At 44.9% G+C, this 21,866-nt stretch overlaps 1 protein-coding gene across 1 annotated transcript in view; it reads left to right on the forward strand.

The window, feature by feature from the left end:
- The first annotated feature begins 2,162 nt into the window (after positions 1-2,162).
- SAMHD1 (SAM and HD domain containing deoxynucleoside triphosphate triphosphohydrolase 1) overlaps positions 2,163-21,866 on the forward strand; it is a 60,700-nt gene continuing 40,996 nt past the window's right edge. Inside the window, exons 1-4 of the mRNA XM_032142269.2 lie at positions 2,163-2,496; positions 6,847-6,913; positions 12,542-12,614; positions 18,743-18,903. Coding sequence (XP_031998160.1) covers positions 2,289-2,496; positions 6,847-6,913; positions 12,542-12,614; positions 18,743-18,903 — 509 coding nt within the window. The 5' untranslated portion in view covers positions 2,163-2,288. The remainder of the gene's footprint in view (positions 2,497-6,846; positions 6,914-12,541; positions 12,615-18,742; positions 18,904-21,866) is intronic.

The raw sequence follows: 21,866 nt of genomic DNA on the forward strand, positions 1-21,866 counted from the left end.
CTCTTGAGTAGCTGGGATTACAGGCACCTGCTACAACGCCCGGCTAATTGTTTTGTATTTTTAGTAGAGATGGGGTTTCATCATGTTGGCCAGACTGGTCTTGAACTCCTGACCTTGTGATCCACCCACCTCAGCCTCCCAAAGTGCTAGGATTACAGGTGTGAGCTACTGCGCCTGGTCACCTGGCTAATTTTTGTAATTTTAGTAGAGACAGGGTTTTGCCATGTTGGCCAGTCAGGTCTCGAACTCCTGACCTCAGGTGATCCACCCGCCTCGGCCTCCCAAAGTGCTGGGATTACAGGTGTGAGCCACTGCGCCTGGCAGGAACACCTTTATACTTTCCTCCATGGGTCTGCAGGAAAAGGGAGCAATTGAAAATTGTGGGTTAAATAATAGAAAATAGTTTTATATCAAAACCCCCTTTATTTATTTTTATTATTATTATTTTTGAAACAGAGTCTTGCTCTGTTGCCCAGGCTGGAGTGCAGTGGGAAGATCTTGGCTCACTGCAACCTACACCTCCCACATTTGAGTGATTCTTGTGCCCCAGCCTCCTGAGTAGCTGGGATTACAGGCATGCGCCACCAGGCCTGGCTAATTTTTGTATTTTAGTAGAGATGGGGTTTCACCATGTTGGCCAGGTTGGCCTTCAACTCCTGGCCTCAAGTGATCCACCTGCCTTGGCTTCCCAAAGTGCTGGGATTACAGGCATGAGCCACTGCACCCAGCCCTAAACCCCCTTTAACAAGCAGTGGTTGGCAAGTTATCAAGACCATGGACTTTGGAACCAGGTTGTATCTCTTGGGTTTGAATACAGGCTTTATCATTTCCTAGCTGTAAGACCTTGGGCAGCCGGGCATCGCTGTGTAATCCCAGCACTTTGGGAGGCTGAGGCGTGGGAATCACCTGAGGTCAGGAGTTCAAGACCAGCCTGGCCAACATGGTGAAATCCTGTCTCTACTAAAAATACAAAAATTAGCCAGGTGTGGTGGCAGGCGCCTGTAGTCCCAGCTACTTGGGAGTCTGAGGCATGAGAATCACTTGAACCCGGGAGGCAGAGGTTGCAGTGAGCCGAGATCACGCCACTGCACTCCAACTTGGGAAACAGAGCAAGACTCCGTCTCAAAAAAAAAAAAAAAGACCTGCGGCAAATTACTTTTTCCTATATCCTAAGGTAATTGTGATAATTAAATGAAGTAATATGTGTAAAGCCCTTAGAACTTTACAATATTTGTAAAACCCTTAGAAGTTATAAAAATTATTTAATATTTAATTTAATGAATGTATTTAATTCATTATTATGTATAAATGTAAAATTATTTTATATTTGTAAAGCCCTTAGAACCGTGCCTGGCACACAGTAAAGCTCTGTTTGCAAATAATATTTTGGCTCACCAGTAGACCACTAGTTCATACTGCTTGATGATAAGCTAATCCGCCTCATTCGTCCTTGACCCCCTAAACAGGTCTATGGCTTGGTTGCTGGGAAGGTGTGTTGGCTTTATTAGCAGTAATAGTGATATGTCTTTTTACCAGGTAATTGCATGGACCAGTATTTATAGAGAAGTTTGAGCCCTGCCGCAGAGGGGTTAAGTGATGGGAAAATGCCTGCCATTTTCACATGCTGTTACAACCAGGCAGTAAAAGTCCTCAGAAGTTAAATTTTAAGTAATCAGACTGGCCACTTTCCTTCCTCTGGGAATGCAGTTGGGATGGAGGGCTCTGTCTCCAGTTGGGGGGGTGACTTGAATGAAGACACCCTCAAGTCACATTTGAAATCATTCCGGGTTCTTCCAGTTCAGCACCTTGACTGTTTCTGTCTTCACTGAGAAGGTGCTGGCAGCCTGACGGCCTGTCAGGTTTCTTTTAAGTTTGGGGCATCTGAAACCCGGCTAAGGTGCGGCGGGTAGCGTACTCATTCGAAGAATACCCCCAATTCACTAGACGAGCCCCTAATTGGGGGTGCGGTGCCAGACGCGCTCTTTCCTCCCTCCTTCCACCAGCACTGCCCTCAGTTCTGCTTCTAGCCACGCCCTTTCGCGTTCACGTCCAGCGTCCTGGCGGGATTGATTTGACGACTGGACTGCCACTGCGCCTGCGCAGGGAGCCCAAGGCAAGAGCCGCTAGGCTGCCCTGCCCGAAGGGCTCAACTGTCAGTGAGCCTGCGCAGGAGGCTAATAGGCTGCCAATACTCCTTGGACTCCCCGCCAGGGCCCTGCTGTCAGTGCGCCTGCGCGCGGGTCCGGCGCCGAGGTTCTTGACTGCTGTGCCGGACGCCAGGTGTAGCCATGCAGCGAGCCGACTCCGAGCAGCCCTCCAAGCGGCCCCGTTGCGATGACAGCCCGAGAACCCCCTCAAGCACCCCTTCCGCAGAGGCAGACTGGTCCCCGGGCCTGGAACTCCATCCCGACTACAAGACATGGGGTCCGGAGCAGGTGTGCTCCTTCCTCAGGCGCGGTGGCTTTGAAGAGCCGGTGCTGCTGAAGAACATCCGAGGTAGCGGCTCCGGAGGGGCTGAGGGGCGAGGGGCGGCGACCTGGGGCGCGGGGGAGGGGGCCCCACCACAGAACCCAGGCCGAGGAGCGAGCCTTGCGGCGGGAGGCACCCGGGAGGGCAGACCTGCGCTGGGGGCGCCGAGGGAGGGAAGACCCGAGGCGGGGGAGGGAGTCCTGCGGCGGGGGTTCCCAGGAGGGCCTGCGGCATGGGGCGCCCGGGACTGACTCCCCGAGGCGGAGGAAGAAGACATGGGTCGCCTGGGGTAGGCGATCCGTAGGATGGGAGCAGGCTCCCGGGATTGAGGACCTGGGAGGGGCAGTCGTAGATTGGGATCTCACTCTCGTGGGTTTCTTCACTAACTTGCCACCCCGGCGCCGGACAGGCGAGACTCGGGTCCCTTTTTTTTAGTTAGAAGGAGATTTTTCCCCAGACCTTGGTGGGCGGCTTGCTGTCATCCAGGCTCGCGGGACCCCTCCGCGCTAACCGCAGCTCCTTGAACACTTGCCACATCAGAGGATGTTCTGGGGCTTTTAGGTTTCGGTTTCCTCCCTGAATTGAGGCTTTTCCTGAAGGGGAAGGAACTGGCTTGGTTAATCTCTGAATTCCCATCACCTTCCTTGGCATCCCAGTAGCGCCCGATAGGCATGTGTTGACTGCACTTGCAGAACATGGTAAGGATCATGTTTTGCTCTTTAAAAGCAGGTTCCCCTCCAAAATCTGAACCTCGGGGTTATTCAGTTGACCACTGAATCCCCAGTATGCCACAATTTGGCCACATCACCTGGAGAAGTGTTTAGGTTGAGTTTTAATCATATTTTACTGATTCGTATCCAAGCATCCATCCCTGTGAAGTCTACTCAACTTTTTATGGTGGGTGTGAGATTTGACTCCTGCCTTATATCCTCTAGGTGTCCAACAGGAAGGTGATTCTTTGGTGGTTGGGATTTGCAAATTTAGTAAATTTTTGCATTTGTTAGGTGGAGCCCTGTTTGGCTAGGTTGGAAACTGGGGTAGGAGGAACATCAGTGGTTCAGGACCCAAAGATAGCTTGAATGGGTATGGGAAATTGCATTTCTCCTTTTTTTTCTTCCCCCTTTTGCCCTTTCGTTTCCCTCCACTGTTGGGATGGATTATTACTTTATTTTCTTTGACTAGCAACAAGTGGAGTGAAGTAGTTCCAGATTTTCTGTCTCAAAATGTGGTTGGCTCTCTGTTTCAGTGATCTGTAAATTAACTCGTTACCCTCCAGAATGATGTGTGTTCTCTTAAACCCACAACCTAGTGCTATCAAAGACACTATGTGCTTTCATTTGGTAAAAACTGACGAACTGTTCCCAATTGCTCATGTCTTACCTTCTGCTTTGTCTTGACCAAACTTTATTCAGACTTCTCTCTTCCCTTATGGGCCCCTCAACTCTTGCTTACCCCCAGATCTGAGCAGGCAGGCACTAAAGCAGTGGAATATGCCTCCTCTGGTCAGTTTCTTTTGAGAACCAGCTGACCACAGTAGGATGCTGTCCTGTTGGGCTACACTGCTCATTTTCCCTTGCTCGTCCAGGTTCCCTTCCAAAGAGTCTGCTTATTTCTGCTTGCCCATCCTTTATCATATAAAAGAAGACCCATTTTCTGTTGGATTCTTTTTTTTTTTTGAGACAGAGTCTCACTATGTCGCCAGGCTGGAGTGCAGTGGCGCCATCTCGGCCCAGTGCAACCTCTAACTGCCTGGTTCAAGCCATTCTCCTGCCTCAGCCTCCCGAGTAGCTGGAATTACAGGCATGCGCCACCACGCCCCGCTAATTTTTTTGTATTTTTAGTAGAGATGGGGTTTCACCATGTTGGCCAGGATGGTCTCCATCTCCTGAACTCGTGACCGGCCTGCCTCAGCCTCCCAAAGTGCTGGGATTACAGGCATGAGCTACCGCACCCGGCCTCTTTTTTTTTTTTTTTTTTTTTTTAATTACAGACAGAGTTTTGCCATGTTGGCCAGGCTGGTCTCAAACTCTTGGCTTCGAGTTATCATCCACCCTCCTCGGCCTCCTAAAGTGCTGGGATTACAAGTGTGAGCCACCGCACCCAACCTCTGTTTGGTTCTTGGGCCTCTGTTTGATTTATTTTTTATTTATTTTCATTTTATTTTTATTTTACTTTTTTTCTCTGAGATAGAGTCTCGCTCTGTCACGCAGGCTGAAGTGCACTGGCACAATCTTGACTCACTGCAACCTCTGCCTCTCGGGTTTAAGTGGTTGTCCTGCCTCAGCCTCCCTAGTTGCTGGGATTACATGTGCACGCCACCATGCCTGGCAAATTTTGTATTTTTGGTAGAGACAGGGTTTCACCATGTTGGCCAGGCTGGTCTCCAACTCCTGTCTTCAAGTGATCCATCCACCTCTGCCTCCCAAACTCCTGGGATTACAGGCGTGAGCCACCGCACCCGGCCGGCCTGTGTGTTTGATTCCTGAGCCTCTTGCAGATATCTGATATTGGAGCTTTCTCCCTATAGCAATAGTCTTTCTTTTTTTTCTTTTATTTTCTTTCTTTCTTTCTTTCTTTCTTTTTTTTTTTTTTTTGAGACAGAGTCTCGCTCTGCCACCAGGCTGGAATGCAGTGGCATGATCTTGGCTCACTGCAACCTCTGCCTCCCGGGTTCAAGCAATTCTCCTGCCTCAGCCTCCTGAGTAGCTGGGACTACAGGTGCCCACCACCACGCCCGGCTAATTTTTGTATTTTTAGTAGAGATGGGGTTTCACCATGTTGGCCAGGATGGTCTTAATCTCTTGACTTGATGATTCACATGCCTTGGCCTCCCAAAGTGCTGGGATTACAGGTGTGAGCCACTGCGCCCGACCAGCAATAGTCTTTCTTTCTAATAAAGTTTCTTTTGGCCGGGCACAGTGGCTCACGCCTATAATCCCAGCACTTTGGAAGGCCAAGGCAGGCAGATCACCTAAGGTCAGGAATTCAAGCCTAGCCTGGCCAACATGGTGAAACCCCGTCTCTACCAAAAATACAAAAATTAGCCAGGCATGGTGGTATGTGCCTGTAATCCCAGCTACTTGGGAAGCTGAGGCAGGAGAATCGCTTGAACCCGGGAGGCAGAGGTTGCAATGGGCCAAGATCGTGCCACTGCACTCCAGCCTGGGTGACAGAGTAAGACTCTATCTCGGAAAAAAAAAAAAAAAGTCTCTATCTAAGTCTGTTTTTTTTTTTTTTTTGACAAGCCAAGCACAAGGTACAGTCCCTTTTCTCATTATGGAATACAGCCTCACAAGAAGTCTGAAATAAGTTGCTATACTCAACACATTTTACCGATGACATATGCGAGGTCCAAAGATGTAAAGTAACTTTTCAGAGATCACACCACTACAAAAAAGAGCTAGATTTTTTAAGGTTAGGTCTTTGGACTCCAGAACTGATGTGGTCTATACCTTAACAAGTGTTCTCATCAAAAACCACTGGAGGCCTGGCCCACTGGCTCACACCTATAATCCCAGCACTTTGGGAGGCCAATGTGGGAAGATCACTTGAGCCCAAGAGTTCAAGACCAGCCTGGGCAACATCAGGAGACCTCAACTTTACAAAAAATAAAAATAAAAATTAGCTAGGTGCAGTGGCACACGCCTGTGGTCCCAGCTACTCAGGAGGCTGAGGCAGGAGGATCGCTTGAGCCCAGGAGGTCAAGGTCAAGGCTGCAGTGAGCTGTGATCGCACCACTGCACTCCAACCTGGGCAACAAAGCAAAACCCTGTCTCAAAGAAAATAAAAGAAAATAGTCCAGAGTTCTGGAATTTGAGGTCAGGAAAGATGAGAATTAATTGTATAGAAAGAGAAAGGAAAAAACCCAACAACATACACACACAGAGAGAGAGAGAGACAGAGAGAGAACTCTTTCAAATCACGGAGTATTGAGTGCTTTCCCAGGAGGTTTGAGAAAAATCAACACTTTAAGCACTCTTGAATCCATGGTTCTAACTTGTTAATTCTAAGAACAGTAGACTTAGGTTTCCTTCCCTCCCCAACTCAAACCTTTCCTGTTTAAAAGGAAGCTGCTGACCTGGCAAAACCCCAACAGGTAGTCAGGTTTCACTTTCCTTTTTGCAACTGATTTTTCTTGGAACTAATTTACACAAATAATTTTGAAATTTTCACGTGATTTATCAAAAAATGCTTCTTGGTTTAGTTATTTAATTAAGTCTTTACAAGTAGCAGATCAAAAAAGTGGTACTTGTCACAGTCCATTGCCTGTAGTGGGTACTCAGTTATGTAGATCTGGGTAAATGTTGGTGGATCCAAGTTGAAAGAAAATGAAAAGCATATGTTGTATACATTGAATATGTCTTTTTTCTTCCATAGAAAACAAAATCACAGGCTCATTACTGCCCTGTCTTGATGAGTCTCATTTTGAAAATCTTGGAGTAAGGTAAGAATGAAGAATAAATTCACATTTATAACCAAACACACTTTATCCATCTTTCAGGGACAAAGCCCAAAATCTCTGATATAAACTGTCCTCATTTTAAATCTGTGAAGTGCTTTAAAACAGCAGAATCCCTTGCCTGATGGTTTTGTTTGTTCGTTTGTTTTTTTTGAGACAGTCTCTTGTTCACCCAGGCTGGAGTATCTCGGCTCACTGCAACCTCCACCTCCCGGCTTCAAGTTATTATCCTGCCTCAGCCTCCTGAGTAGCTAGGATTACAGGTGCCCACCACCATGCCCCACTAATTTTTTTTTTTTTTTTTTTTTTGAGACAGAGTCTCACTCTGTCGCCTCGGCTGGAGTGCAGTGGTGTGATCTTGGCTCACTGCAAGCTCCACCTCCTGGGTTCACGCCATGCTCCTGCCTCAGCCTCCCGAGTAGTTGGGACTACAGGCACCTGCCACCACACCCAGCTAAATTTTTGTATTTTTAGTAGGCACAGGGTTTCACCATGTTAGCCAGAATGATCTCGATCTCCTGACCTCGTGATCTGCCCGCCTTGGCCTCCCAAAGTGCTGGGATTACCGCACCCGGCTGCCCCACTGATTTTTGTACTTTTAGTAGAGACGAGTCTTCACCATGTTGGCCAGACTGGTCTTGAACTCCTGGCCTCAAGTGATCCACCCGCCTCGGCCTCCCAAAGTGCTGAGATTACAGATGTGAGCCACCGCACCTGGCCACCTACTGTTTGTTTTCGCTGTACAAATCCTATGTTTGCTATTACTGTTTATTCCTATTTTAGTTTATTTTTAATTTTATTTATTTATTTTTTGAGACAGAGTCTCACTCTGTCACACAGACTGGAATGCAATGGTGTGATCTCGGCTCACTGAACCCCCCGGGTTCAAGCCATTCTCCTGCCTCAGCTTCCTGAGTAGCTGGGATTACAGGCATGCACCACCATGCCCAGCTAAGTTTTGTATTTTTAGTAGAGACAGGGTTTCACCATGTTGGCCAGGCTGGTCTCGAACTCCTGATCTAAGGTGATCTGCCCGCCTTGGCCTCCCAAAGTGCTGAGATTACAGGCGTAAGCCACTGTGTCCGGCCTTATTCCTATTTTAAATAATTTTGCAAACAAACCTTCATCAAGTTTGTAGTGACCAACTTTCTACTCTCAAGTTCAGAATAATTGAATTATACACACTGGGAAATATATAAGAACCAATAGGGAAAAAAATGTTGGTAAGAAAATCAAGGCTACTTCCCTATCTTGAGCATATTTCTAGGTTTTGCTAAAGATTGGAATATGCCCTGGTATTAGATTTGAAGACACTATGCAAAACAGGCACTTTTTAGTTGTATAATTTGGGAGAAGTCATTTAACCCTTCAATTTCTGTACCTGTAAAATGGATAACAACGAGATGATACATAAAGTGTTGAAGCATATGATTAACCCTTAGTAAATTTTATAGATAGTGATACAGAAAATTAAAAAATTAGCCGGGTACTGTGCATGCACCTGTAGTCCCACCTACTCAGGAGGCTGAAGAAGGAAGATCCCTTGAGCCCAGGAGTTCAAGGTTGCAGTGATCTATGATAAGCTCCTGGACTCCAGCTTGGGCAGCAGAATAAGACCCTGTCTCAGATAGGTAGGTAGATAGGTAGGTAGGTAGATAGATTGATACATAAATACATACATACATACATAGTTACATAGATCCATCTCTGTGTATGGCTGTAGGTTCTAGGGTCTAGATTAGAGTGGGGCTCCTTTAAAGATCTCAGTTGAGGATCTGGTGCTTAAATACTTCTTTTTTTTTTGAGATGGAATTTCGCTCTTGTTGCCCAGGCTGGAGTGCAATGGCATGATCTCAGCTCACCGCAACCTCTGCCTCCAGGTTCAAGCGATTCTCCTGCCTCAGCCTCCCGAGTAGCTGGGATTACAGGCATGCGCCACCACGCCCAGCTAATTTTGTACTTTTAGTAGAGATAGGGTTTCTCCATTTTAGTCAGGCTGGTCTCGAACTCCCGACCTCAGGTGATCCACCCACCTCAGCCTCCCAAAGTGCTGGGATTATAGGCGTGAGCCACTGTGCCCGGCCTTAAATACTTCTTAAAATGAAGATTTTGTTTCTATTAGAGAATTGGCAACAGTGGGGAAATATGGCCTTCTCTTCTGAAATTTTACTTAGTTACATGTTGTTTGTGGTAACAGTAACCAAAGAATCAAAACAAAGGATTTTACTGAATTACTTCCTGCACTGTTGCTTAGTAATTGATAACAGAAGTACATTGTGAAACAAGATCACTGTAGAACATTTAACTGACTTCCAATAAATATCCTTTGGATCAGAATCTCCAGGGACCTCATCTTGGCCCTTTCTTTTTTTGTTTCTTTTTTTTTTTTTTTTGAGACGAAGTCTCACTCTGTTGCCCAGGCTGGGGTTCGAGTGCAGTGGTACAATCTCAGCTCACTGCAGCCACCGCCTCCCAGGTTCAAGCGATTCTCCTGCCTCAGCCTCCTAAGTAGCTGGGACTACCAGCGTGTGCCACCACGCCCGGCTAATTTTTTGTATTTTTTAGTAAAGACGGGGTTTCATTGTATTAGCCAGGATGGTCTCAATCTCCTGATCTTGTGATCTGCCCACCTCAGGCCTCCCAAAGTTGTTTTTTTTTTTTTTTTTGAGATGGAGTCTTGCTCTGTCACTCAGGCTGGAGTGCAGTGGCGTGATCTCAGCTCACTGCAACCTCCACCTCCCAGGTTCAAGTGATTCTACCACCTCAGCCTCCCGAGTAGCTGGGACTACAGGTGTGCACCACCATGCCCGGCTAATTTTTGTATTTTTAGTAGAGACAGGGTTTCACTATGTTGGCCAGGGTGGTCTTGAACGCCTGACCTCGTGATCTGCCCGCCTCAGCCTCCCAAAGTGCTGGGATTACAGGCATGAGCCACTGTGCTTGGCATGGCTGTTTCATAACCATATTTCAGCCCACTCAGTCCTCTCAAAGTCCCCCTTACTACTTATTTCTTGTATATAATAGTTGCTTACTATTTGACCTGAATGGAATTCGTTCTAATACAGTCTTTCTTTTCAAGGGTGCCATGTGCATCTTTGGGGACCCAAGTGCTATTGATTCATTCAGTGAATATTTTTGGAAAGCTCACTATGTACTAGGCATTCTTCCATGAACTTGGGGCACATGAGTGAACAAAACAGACAAAATTCCAGAAGGAACACTATATTGCACATCTCTGTGCCCCACCTCGTAACTCAAATTCTGTAGGACTCCTTAGAGCTGTATTGTTCTGTATAATAACAACTAGCTTCATGTTTAAATTAATTAGAAGTAAATTAAATAAATTCCTCAGTTACACTAGCCATATTTCAAGTACTTAGTAGTCACTATGGCTAATGGCTACTGTGTTGGACAGAGCAGATATAGAACATTTCCATCATCACAGAAAGTTCTACTGGACAGTGCTGCCTTACAGATTGCCAGTGGGATTAGCCCTACCCACCACTCCAACCAGTTGCTCATGGTAATACCTTGCAATCAACTTGTTATTGGACCTTTGTACTGTTTTTACCTAATTTCCTATTTTACCCTCCCTAGGCCCCCCAATCCCTGTGCCCAGAGTTCACACCCCAAGATTAATTACTTGCAAGCTCTTATCCTGGACCCTGCTTTCTAGGGAGAATCCAGCTTAGACAAGCACTCCTAGTAGGCCCTCAATTTTATGAACAACCATTGATTTATAAAGGTTTTTTTAAGAAGTAAGAAACAGGCCAGGCTTGGTGGCTCAGGCCTGTAATCCCAGCACTTTGGGAGGCCGAGGCGGGCGGATCACGAGGTCAGGAGATCAAGACCATCCTGGCTAACACGGTGAAACCCCGTCTCTACTAAAAATACAAAAACAAAAAAGAAATTAGCTGGGCGTGGTGGTGCGTGGCTGTAGTCCCAGCTACTCGGGAGTCTGAGGCGGGAGAATGGCATGAACCCGGGAGGTGGAGCTTGCAGTGAGCCAAGATCGTGTCACTGCACGCCAGCCTGGGCGACAGAGTAAGACTCCATTTCAAAAAAAAAGAAGTTAGAAACATTGTCACATTAAATATACATGTCATTTGTAAGAAGCATTAAATTTCAGAAATATTGGAACACAGGAATAAAATTCTTTTATAGTCTAGATATCCTGGCCCATGACTTCTTTAAATCTTTATTTAATGCCATGTCCTTTGCTAAACAAAACATAACAACCCCCTGGTTTCGGGTGGTTATTTTATATACTCTAATCAGTGATTTTTGTTTTGTTTTGTTTTGTTTTTGAGATGGAGTTTTGCTCTTGTTGCCCAGGCAGGAGTGCAATGGCGCGATCTCGGCTCACCACAATCTCCGCCTCCCGGGTTCAAGCAATTCTCCTGCCTCAGCCTCCCAAGTAGCTGGGATTACAGGCATGCGCCACCACCACGCCTGGCTAATTTTGTATTTTTAGTAGAGACGGGGTTTCTCCGTGTTAGTCAGGCTTGTCTCGAACTCCCAACCTCAGGTGATCCGCCTGCCTCGGCCTTCCAAAGTGCTGGGATTACAGGCGTGAGCCACTGCGCCCAGCCGATTTTTGGGTTTTAAGTGATGAATACCAAGTGTCAGTTTAGGAAAATGCTAAGTGGTCATGGGGTTAGTTTAGGTTTGATATTTTATGCTATGACTGTGGTTATGCTCAACTATGTGATTCCCCTTAAACTGAGTCCACCTATAAGTACTTCTGAAAGCCTGGCTTTGCACTGTGCTTGTTATGTCAAACTGATGAGGATAGAGGAATAGGAAAACACGAAATATGCTGCTTTAATTTATCAGCTGTAATAATGCTTCTATGTATCCCAAGAAATTATTCTTAAGTGTTCTTATTACCATGGGTCTCAGTGTGCCCCATAGAGGCCAGTGTAGTGCCTCTGACTCCCAGTATATGTATGACTTATAGAAAGATACCTTTTTTCAATCGGGTTAGCTAGTAGATCAGTAAAACCCTTTGCCTGCACTCTCTGTTGACACTCAGCCAGGAGGGAGGATGATATGCTGGGCCCAACTAGTAATTGTAAATGAAGCAGGATAATGAATCACAGGACTTCAAGCAGTTCAAATTTAATTCCCATTACGTATTTTCTTGAAACTGGAGCATTGTGAGGGATTACTGACAATGGAAAATGAATATAAATAAAGTTAAAGCCTTCATATGTATTTCACTCATGCTTGAGTCATACCTGGTGCTCATAAATCAATCCAGGATTATGAGGGTAGATGTTGACTTCAGTTTGATTAAAATGAAGTACAGCTTCAGCATTGAGTAGACATGGAGATGTGGAGTTTTTCAAGTCTTCAGTTTACCAAGAGAGAAGAGGGTCAAGGACAGAAGGCTGGGGGAGGCCTCCATTGATTCAGCAGGAGGCTTCCCTATCTTAGCAGCAAAGGACGGAGAGAGTTTCTAGGAAGAGTATGTTTGAATTATTGATTGTTCATTCCAATCTAACTTCTCTGTTAGTGTAGGTAATCTAAAGTTTATTATGTCTGCTATATACTGCAGGGATTATTATTAAGCAAATAATGATAGACTTGCTTATCCTATTGTAATTTTAGTTCCTTGGGGGAGAGGAAGAAGCTGCTTAGTTATATCCAGCAATTGGGTCAAGTCCAGATTGATACAATGAAGGTAAGAGGATCTGAGTTTGTTATGTTTTTTGAATATAAAGTGATATAACTCAATTATGTAAAATTCATTTTGAAGAGAATAGGAGGAAATCTGCTTCTCAGTGATAGAATTGTGAATAGTGGATCTTTTCTAAACTTTCTGCACTTTCTAAAATGAGCGCAGAGTATTTAAATCAGAAGAACTAAAATATGTTAAGCATACAGAAAAGCATAAGTAGACCACTACCTAACTTGTCAAATATTAATATTTTGCCTAATTTGCTTCAAGTCTGTTATTTTTAGAGCAAAATGTTAGAAACTATTGAAGACCTCCTTTGTACATTCTTTTTTTTTTTTTTTTTTTTTAATGAAATGTGATCTTGCTCTGTCATCTAGGCTGGAGTACAGTGGCGCAATCTCAGCTCACTCCAACCTCCGTCTCCCTGGCTCAAGTGATCCTTCCATCTCAGCCACCCCAGTAGCTTGGACTATGGGTGCACGCCACCACACCTGGCTAATTTTTGTATTTTTTATAGAGACGAGGTCTTTCTATGTTGCTCAGGCTGGTCTCACACTCCTGGGCTCAAGAGATTGACCTGCCTTGGCCTCCCAAAGTGCTAAGATTACGGATGTGAGCCCCCACGCCTGGCCCTGTTTCTATTTATTATGTTTCTATCCTTTCCTCCCTAGAAGTAAGCGTCATCCTGAATTTGATGTTTATCATTGTCATGAATGGTTTTTACTCTTATTGCATATTTATGTATATCTATAAACAATGTATAGTATTGTTTTACATATTTTTTAAACTTTATTTTATTTTTTTGAGACAGAGCCTGGCCTTTTTTTTTTTTTCTTCCTCTTTTTGAGATGTAATCTCTCTCTGTCACCCAGGTAGGGCCTCAGTGGCACTATCTTGTCTCACTGCAACCTCTGCCTCTCAGGATCGAGTGATTCTCCTGCCTCAGCCTCCCGAGTAGCTGGGATTACAGGAATACACCACCACACATGGATAATGTTTTTGCACTTTTAGTAGAGTTGGGGTTTCACCATGTTGGCCAGGCTGGTATCAAACTCCTGACCTCAAGTGGTCCACCCACCTCGTCCTCCTAAAATGCTGGGACTACAGGCATGAGCCACTGCTCCTGGCCAGAATGTGCATTTTTCGCAAGCTGTTCAGAGTGATTCTAATACCATACTTGATGAAATGTTTCTTGTTTTGTTAGTGATAGGAAATAGACCTTATTTACTCTTTTGACACTCCTAGGTTAAGAAAACTTAGTTTCAGACCTGGGAGAAGATGTAGGATGTCTTCTCTTTTTGTACTTTTTTGCCCGATCATCATTTGCATTTTTTCACTTTTTTTTTAAATAGATGTAATGTATAGTATTTTAGTTATTTCAGATCCCTCTCTATAAGAATACATATTTTAGGCTGGGCGCGGTGGCTCACGCCTGTAATCCCAGAACTTTGGGAGGCCGAGGCGGGCGGATCACGAGGTCAGGAGATCGAGACCATCCTGGCTAACACGGTGAAACCCCATCTCTACTAAAAATACAAAAATTAGCCGGGCCAGGTGGCGGGCGCCTGTAGTCCCAGCTACTTAAGAGGCTGAGGCAGGAGAATGGCGTGAACCCTGGGAGGCGGAGCCTGCAGTGAGCCGAGGTCGCGCCACTGCACTCTAGCCTGGGCAACAGAGCGAGACTCCGTCTCAAAAAAACAAAAAAAGAATACATATTTTAATTTTGCTTTTTCAAGTTATAGGCTTCTTTTCTTTCTTTTTTTTAGATGGAGTCTCGCTCTGTTGTCCAGGCTGGAGTGCAGTGGCACAATCTGGCTAACTGCAACCTCTGCCTCCCGGGTTCAAGTGATTCTTTTGTCTCAGCCTCCTGAGTAGCTGGGACTACAGGTGCACACCACCATGCCCAGCTAGTTTTTGTATTTTTTTAGTAAAGACAGGGTTCCGCCATATTGGTCAGGCTGGTCTCGAATTCCTGACCTCATGTGATCCGTCTGCCTTGGCCTCCCAAAGTGTTGGGATTACAGGCATGAGCCACCATGTCTGGCCTACAAGGTTATTTTCTTTTTCTCTTTTTTTCTTTTTTTTTTTTTTTTTTGAGAGGGAGTCTCGCTCTGTTGCCCAGGCTGGAGTGCAGTGGCCTGGTATCGGCTCACTGCAACCTCTGCCTCCCAGATTCAAGTAGTTCTCCTGCCTCAGCCTTCTGAGTGGCTGGGATTACAGGCACCTGCCACCACGCCCAGTTAATTTTTTTTTTTTTTTTTGTATTTTTAGTAGAGGCGACGTTTTTACCAGGTTGGCCAGGCTGGTCTTGAACTCCTGACCTCATGATCTGCCCACCTTGGCCTCCCAAAGTGCTGGGATTACAGGCGTGAGCCACCAGCCTGTCCTAGGCTTATTTTCTATTGAAAATCACATCTGAAAAAATTTAATGAACATTTTTAGTTCAACTCTATAATAATGTTTTGTTGTTTTGTTTTGTTTTGTTTTGTTTTGTTTTGTTTTGTTTTGTTTTTGAGACGGAGTCTTGCTCTGTCTCCCAGGCTGGAGTGCAGTGTTGCAATCTCGGCTCACTGCAACCTCCAAATCCCAGGTTCAAGTGATTCTCCTGCCTCAGCCTCCCGAGTAGCTGGGACTACAGGCTCGTGCCACCATGCCCAGCTAATTTTTTGTATTTTTAGTAGAGATGGGGTTTCACCGTGTTAGCCAGGATGGTCTCGATCTCCTGACCTCATGATCCACCTGCCTCAGCCTCCCAAAGTGCTGGGATTACAGGCGTGTGCCACCATGCCTCTCCCTGTTTTGTTGTTTTGAGAGGGAGCTTTACTCTGTCGCCCAGGCTGGAGTGCAGTAGCGTGATCTCAGCTCACTGCAACCTCCACCTCCCGGGTTCAAGCAATTCTCCTGCCTCAGCCTCCTGAGTAGCTGGGATTACAGGTGCGTGCCACCACACCCGGCTAATTTTTGTATTTTTAGTAGAGACGGGGTTTCACCATGTTGGCCAGGCTGGCCTCAAACTCCTGACCTCGTGATCTGCCTGCCTCGGCCTTCCAAAGTGTTGGGATTACAGGCATGAGCCACTGTGCCCGGCAAATAATATATTTTTGAAGTAATATTTAAGGCAGTCAGTGGTTTAAATTGCCCACTTTTATTCTTTTTTCTATTTTTCTTTAAAAAGAACATTGTTGGCTGGGCATGGTGGCTCACACCTGTAATCCCAGCACTTTGGGAGACTGAGGTAGGTGGATCACTTGAGTCCTTAAGTTCAAGACCAGCCTGGGCAACATGGTGAAACTCCATCTACAAACAATAGAAAAATTAGCTGGGTGTGGTAGTGTACACCTGTAGTCCCAGCTACTTGGGAAGCTGATTTAGGAAAATCACCTGAACCTGGGGAGGTGGAGGCTTCAGTGAGCCATGATCACGCCGCTGCACTCCAGCCTGGCCAACAGAGTGAGACCCTGTCTCAAAAAAAAAAACACCAACATTGTTTAACCTCATTTATAAATTATAAATGACAGTTGTTGGAAATGGATTTTCAAACTACTGAATCACTGCTTAGTAATGAAATCAATACCTTAAATGAATTTAACTTCATCAGCGGTGCAGTTCAACAAGAATTGACCTAGTTTGCTACTCAGTTACAGACCTCAAGGATTTCTACCCTAATTTGATACCTACCTATCTTGATACTTAAAACATAAATAGCTTTATTGGGATATAATTCACAAGTTGTATGATTCACTCATTTTTAGTATGCTTTTTAGAAAGTTCACAGTGTTGTTCAACCACACACAATTTGATTTGTGTTGTAAGAGCTCTTTATATGTTCTGGATGTAAATCCTTATGGGAGATATGATACACAAATATTTTTTCCGAGTCTGTGGGTTGTCTTTTTACTTTTTTGATGGTGTTCTTTGGATCACAAAAGTTTTAAGTTTTTATGTAATCCAATTTATATTTTTTTTATTCATTTGTGTCTTGTACTTTTAGTGTCATATTTAAGAAACCATTGCCGAACCCAAGGTCACCATGGTTTGTTCTTGACACAGTGTTCTTTATGCTAAATTTAGTTCAGTTGGCCTCTGAAGCTGAGATTGTGTAATGGTGAAAACGGAGTGCAGTGTTTGACATAATGAGGACTAATTTTTCAAATGTATCAGTGAATCTTTTTTTTTTTTTTGAGATGGAGTCTCGCTCTGTTGCCCAAGCTGGAGTGCAGTGGAGTGCAGTGGCACAATCTCAGCTCACTGCAACCTTCGCCTCCCGGGTTCAAGCGATTCTCCTGCCTCAGCCTCCTGAGTAGCTGGAATAACAGGCGCCCACCACCACGCCCGGCTAATTTTTGTATTTTTAGTAGAGACGGGATTTCATCATGTTGGTCAGGCTGGTCGTGAGCTCCTGACCTCAGGTGGTCCACCCACCTCAGCCTCCCAAAGTGCTGGCATTACAAGCGTGAGCCACCATGCCCTGCCAGAAACCCCATCTCTACCAAAAAAAGAAAAATTAGCCAGGCATGGTATAGTTCCAGCTACTTGGGAGGCTGAGGTTGGAGGATCGCTTGAGCTTTGGAGGCAGAGGTTGCAGTGAGCCCTGATTGTACTCCAGCTTATGTGATAGAGCTAAACTCTGTCTCAAAAAACAAACAAACAAACAAACAAAAACAAGACAGTTATTACAACCTGAAAAATTTACAGTGAAGGCTTTCAGATCCTTAAATGGTTTAAAAGTAGATTTTAGCCGGGCATGGTGGCTCATGCCTGTAATTCCAGCACTTCGGGTGGCTGAGGCAGGCGGACACAAGGTCAGCCTGGTCAATATAGCAAGACTTTGTCTCCACAAAGAATAAAAATAAATTAGCTAGGAATGGTGGTACATGCCTGTAGTCCTAGCTACTTGGGAGGCTGAGGCAGGAGGATCCCTGGAGCCTCGGAGTTTGAGGCTACAGTAAGCTATGATTGTGCCTGTGAATAGCCAATGCACTGCAGCCTGGTGAGAAAGCGAGACCCTGTCTCTAACAAAAACAAAACAAGAACAACACACACACATAGACACATTGTTCAGCTGTACAAAATTATTTTCTTGCTTTTTTTCGAGACATTAGAGTTTCTCTCTGTCGCCCGTGAAGTGTTGTGGCACAATAGTAGGTTACTGCAGCCTTGATCCCCTGGGGCTCAAGGGATCTTCCTACCTCAGCCTCTAGAGTACCTAGAGATGTGTGCCACTAAATTTTTTTTTTTTTAAAGATGGGTTCTCACTATGTTGCCTAGACTAGTCTCAAACTCTTGGCCTCCCAAAGTGCTGGGATTACAGATGTGAGCCCCTGCACTCGGACCTGCATGATTTCCTATCCATATGGTAGAGGAATTTCCATCTTTCTTTCTTTCCCTGCCTCCCTTCTTTCTTTTCTGTTTTAATGATGAGTACTGTATAGATACATTTAGAAAAAAAAAATTTAGGCCAGGTGGCTCATGCCTGTAATCCCAACAGTTTGGGAGGCCGAGGTGGGCGGATCACTTGAGGTCAGGAGTTCAAGACCAGCCTGGCCAACATAGTGAAACCCTGTCTCTACTCAAAATATAAAAATTAGCTGGGCATGGTGGCACACCCCTATAGTCCCAGCTACTCGGGAGGCTGAGGCAGGAGAATAGCTTGAACTTGGGAGGCAGAGTTTGCAGTGAGCCGAGATCATGCCACTGCACTCCAGCCTGGGTGACACAGTGAGACTCCGTCTCCAAAAAAAAAAAAAAAAATAGACATAATACCTATAGTGATATGGCTTACATGTTGTGGATGAATGTGTTTAAATCGAAATGAATATGTATGTTTAACTTGAATACAAGACAAACTTATTAAAGACTAAGTCATATACATGATAAAAAATCAAAATCCTATTTTTCTGTTATTCACATCCATTAGGAAGAAGTAAAATATACTCAAATCCAATATACTTGATCTGTCTGGTAGTGATACCTAAATAAGGTAATGATGTTAACATCTTGTCATTTCCATTAGTATTTTTACTTGAAAAATCAAATAGCTTTGACTTTGCACTATAATTAGCAATGGCTGCACACAAATTTCAGTTGGACTTACATGTTGTTACTCATATTAATTAAACATAATTTTCTAGGTAATTAATGATCCTATCCATGGCCACATTGAGCTCCACCCTCTCCTCGTCCGAATCATTGATACACCTCAATTTCAGCGTCTTCGATACATCAAACAGCTGGGAGGTGGTTACTATGTTTTTCCAGGAGCTTCACACAATCGATTTGAGCATAGTCTAGGGTAAGAAGGGAATGGGGTGGGGAACTTGCAGTTTTTAAGTATTTCCTCTGTCTCATGAAATAGTTATCTTAGGCCAGGCATGGTGGCTCACACCTATAATCCCAGCACTTTGGGAGGCAGAGGCGGGTGGATCACATGAGGTCAGGAGTTCAAGACCAGCCTGGCCAACATGGTGAAACCCCATCTCTACTACAAATACAAAATTAGCCAGGCATGATGGTGCACGCCTGTAATCCCAGCTACTCGGGAGGCTGAGGCAGGAGGATCACTTGAACCCAGGAGGCGGTGGCTGCAGTGAGCCGAGATTGCACCATCGCACTCCAGCCTAGGCAACAAGAGCAAAACCCCATCTCAAAAAAAAAGAAAAAAGAAAAAACAGGGAAAAAATGAAATAGTTGTCTTAATCTTTTAGAGAATAAATAGTTTTACAAAATGATGATAATGTCCTTATTTTATTGATGAGAAAATTGAGGCTTTTTTTTTTTTTTTTGAGACAGAGTCTCTCTCTGTCACTAGGCTGGAGTGCAGTGGCGTAATCTTGGCTCACTGCAACTTCTATCTCCCAGGTTCAAGCAGTTCTCTACCTCAGCCTCCTGAGTAGCTGGGATTACAGGCACCCACCACCACACCTGGCTAATTTTAGTAATTTTAGTAGAGACGGGGTTTCAGCATCTTGGCCAGGCTGGTCTTGAACTCCTAATCTTGTGATCCACCTGCCTCAGCCTCCCAAAGTTACTGGGATTACAGGTATGAGCCACCCTGCCCAGCCACAAAATTGAGGCTTTTTATTTACCTTGTTGTATTTTATTTATTTTATGTGTTCTTAACCACCTCAGATCTTTCCTGGAAAAATAATGAAAGTATCTATAGACAGGTCAGTTGGATTTGTTTTTAAATATTAATTAAAAGCTAACAGGGGCTAGGTGTCGTGGCTCATGCCTGTAATCCCAGCACTTTTTTTTTTTTTTTTTTTTTTGAGATGGAGTCTCACTCTGTTGCCCAGGCTAGAGCGCAATGGCACGATCTCAGCTCACTGCAACCTCCGCCTCCGGGGTTCAAGTGATTCTCCTGCCTCAGCCTCCCAAGTAGCTGGGATTACAGGTGCCCACCACCATGCCTGGCTAATTTTTGTATTTTTTAGTAGAGACAGGGTTTCACCACGTTGGTCAGGATGGTCTTGATTTCTTGACCTCGTGATCTGCCCGCCTCAGCCTCTCAAAGTGCTGAGATTACAGGCGTGAGCCACCGCGCCCGGCCAATCTCAGCACTTTGGGAGGCCGGGGAAGGCAGATCACTTGAGATCATGAGTTGGAGACCAGCCTGACCAACATGGTGAAACCCCGTCTCTAGTAAAAATACAAAAATCAGCAAGGCTTGGTGGTGCACGCTACAGCTACTTGGGAGGCTGAGGCAGGAGAATGGCTTGAACCCGGGAGGTCGAGGTTGCACCATTGCACTCCAGCCTGGGTGACAGAGTGAGAATCAGTCTCAAAAAAAAAAAAAAAAGCTAATCGGTCGGTTACTGATACAACTAATTATGTATATTTGATTATTTAATGTTTCTGTATTCTCTATTTACTCTGGTACAGAGTTGCTCTTCCAAACCAGATCATTTTCTTACCTGTCAGGAAATGCGTAAGTTAAAAAAGCATTCATAATCTTAGAGAGAAGGCAATGCCTCTGTTACATACAACTAAGCTGAGACTTTGGTCTGCATTTCCATTATACAGTGTAGAGCCAGGAGGAAGTGGACAGGGAAGAATAGACAGTCTTTGAGATTTTTATGAAGTACTCACAGTATATTACTTTGGTTTTTTGTTTGTGTAGAAGCATTTTTAGTTAGGCACAACATGTGTCTATACTCAAATGTTCATTCATCAACAAATATTTATCGAACTTTCTAAGCCCTACCAAACCACAAAAAGATAACAATTGCCTCTGTCCTCATGTAGCTCAGAGTTCAGGAGAAAAGAATTTAGGAGTGGCTAAGATGGAAGTGCTGGAAGTGCATTCAAGTACTTCATCTCCAATTATGTTGTAAACATTACAAAGCCAGATATGCCTACTTTAAAAAAAAACTGTGGTAAAATACACAGAACAGAAAATATATAGTCTTCAGTGTTTTTTAAGTGTACAGTTTAGTAGGGTTAAATGCATTCACATTGCGCAACCAATCGATTGCCAAAACTCTTATCATCTTACAAAACCAAACTTGCCAGGCGCAGTGGCTCACACCTGGAATCCCAGCACTTTGGGAGGCTGAGGCCGGTGGATCACCTGAGGTCAGAAGTTCAAGATCAGCCTGGGCAACATGGCGAAACCCCATCTCTACTAAAAATACAAAACCAGCCGGGCATGGTGGTGTGTGCCTGTAATCCCAGCTACTCCCAAGGTTGCAGTGAGCTGAGATCAGGCCAGTGCACTCCAGCCTGGGCGACACAGCAAGACTCCGTCTCAAAAAAGAAAAAAAAAAAAAAAAACGAAACTGTATACATACTAAACAACTCTTCATGTCCCCCTCCCTGCAACCCCCTAGTAACTACCATCTACTTTTTTTTTTTTTTTTTTTTTTTGGGGAAGGAGTTTCGCTCTTGTTGCCCAGGCTGGAGTGCAATCTCGGCTCAGCACAACCTCCGCCTCCTGGGTTCAAGTGATTCTCCTGCCTCAGCCTTCCAAGTAGTTGCCTCAGCCTTCCAAGTAGCTGGGATTACAGCCTTCCAAGTAGCCTTCCAAGTAGCTGGCACCTGCCACCACGCCCGGCTAATTTTGTATTTTTAGTAGAGATGGAGTTTCACCACGTTGCCCAGGCTGGTCTTGAACTCCCGACCTCAGGTGATCTGTCCACCTCGGCCTCCCAAAGTGCTGGGATTACAGGCATGAGCCACCGCAGCCAACCCTCTTCTTTCTGTTTATGAATTTGACTACTCTAGGTACCTCATCTTAGTGAAATCATATAATATTTG

Source organism: Hylobates moloch, unplaced genomic scaffold (assembly GCF_009828535.3).
Source record: "Hylobates moloch isolate HMO894 unplaced genomic scaffold, HMol_V3 SCAFFOLD_21, whole genome shotgun sequence".
NCBI classification, from domain to species: Eukaryota; Metazoa; Chordata; class Mammalia; order Primates; family Hylobatidae; genus Hylobates; species Hylobates moloch.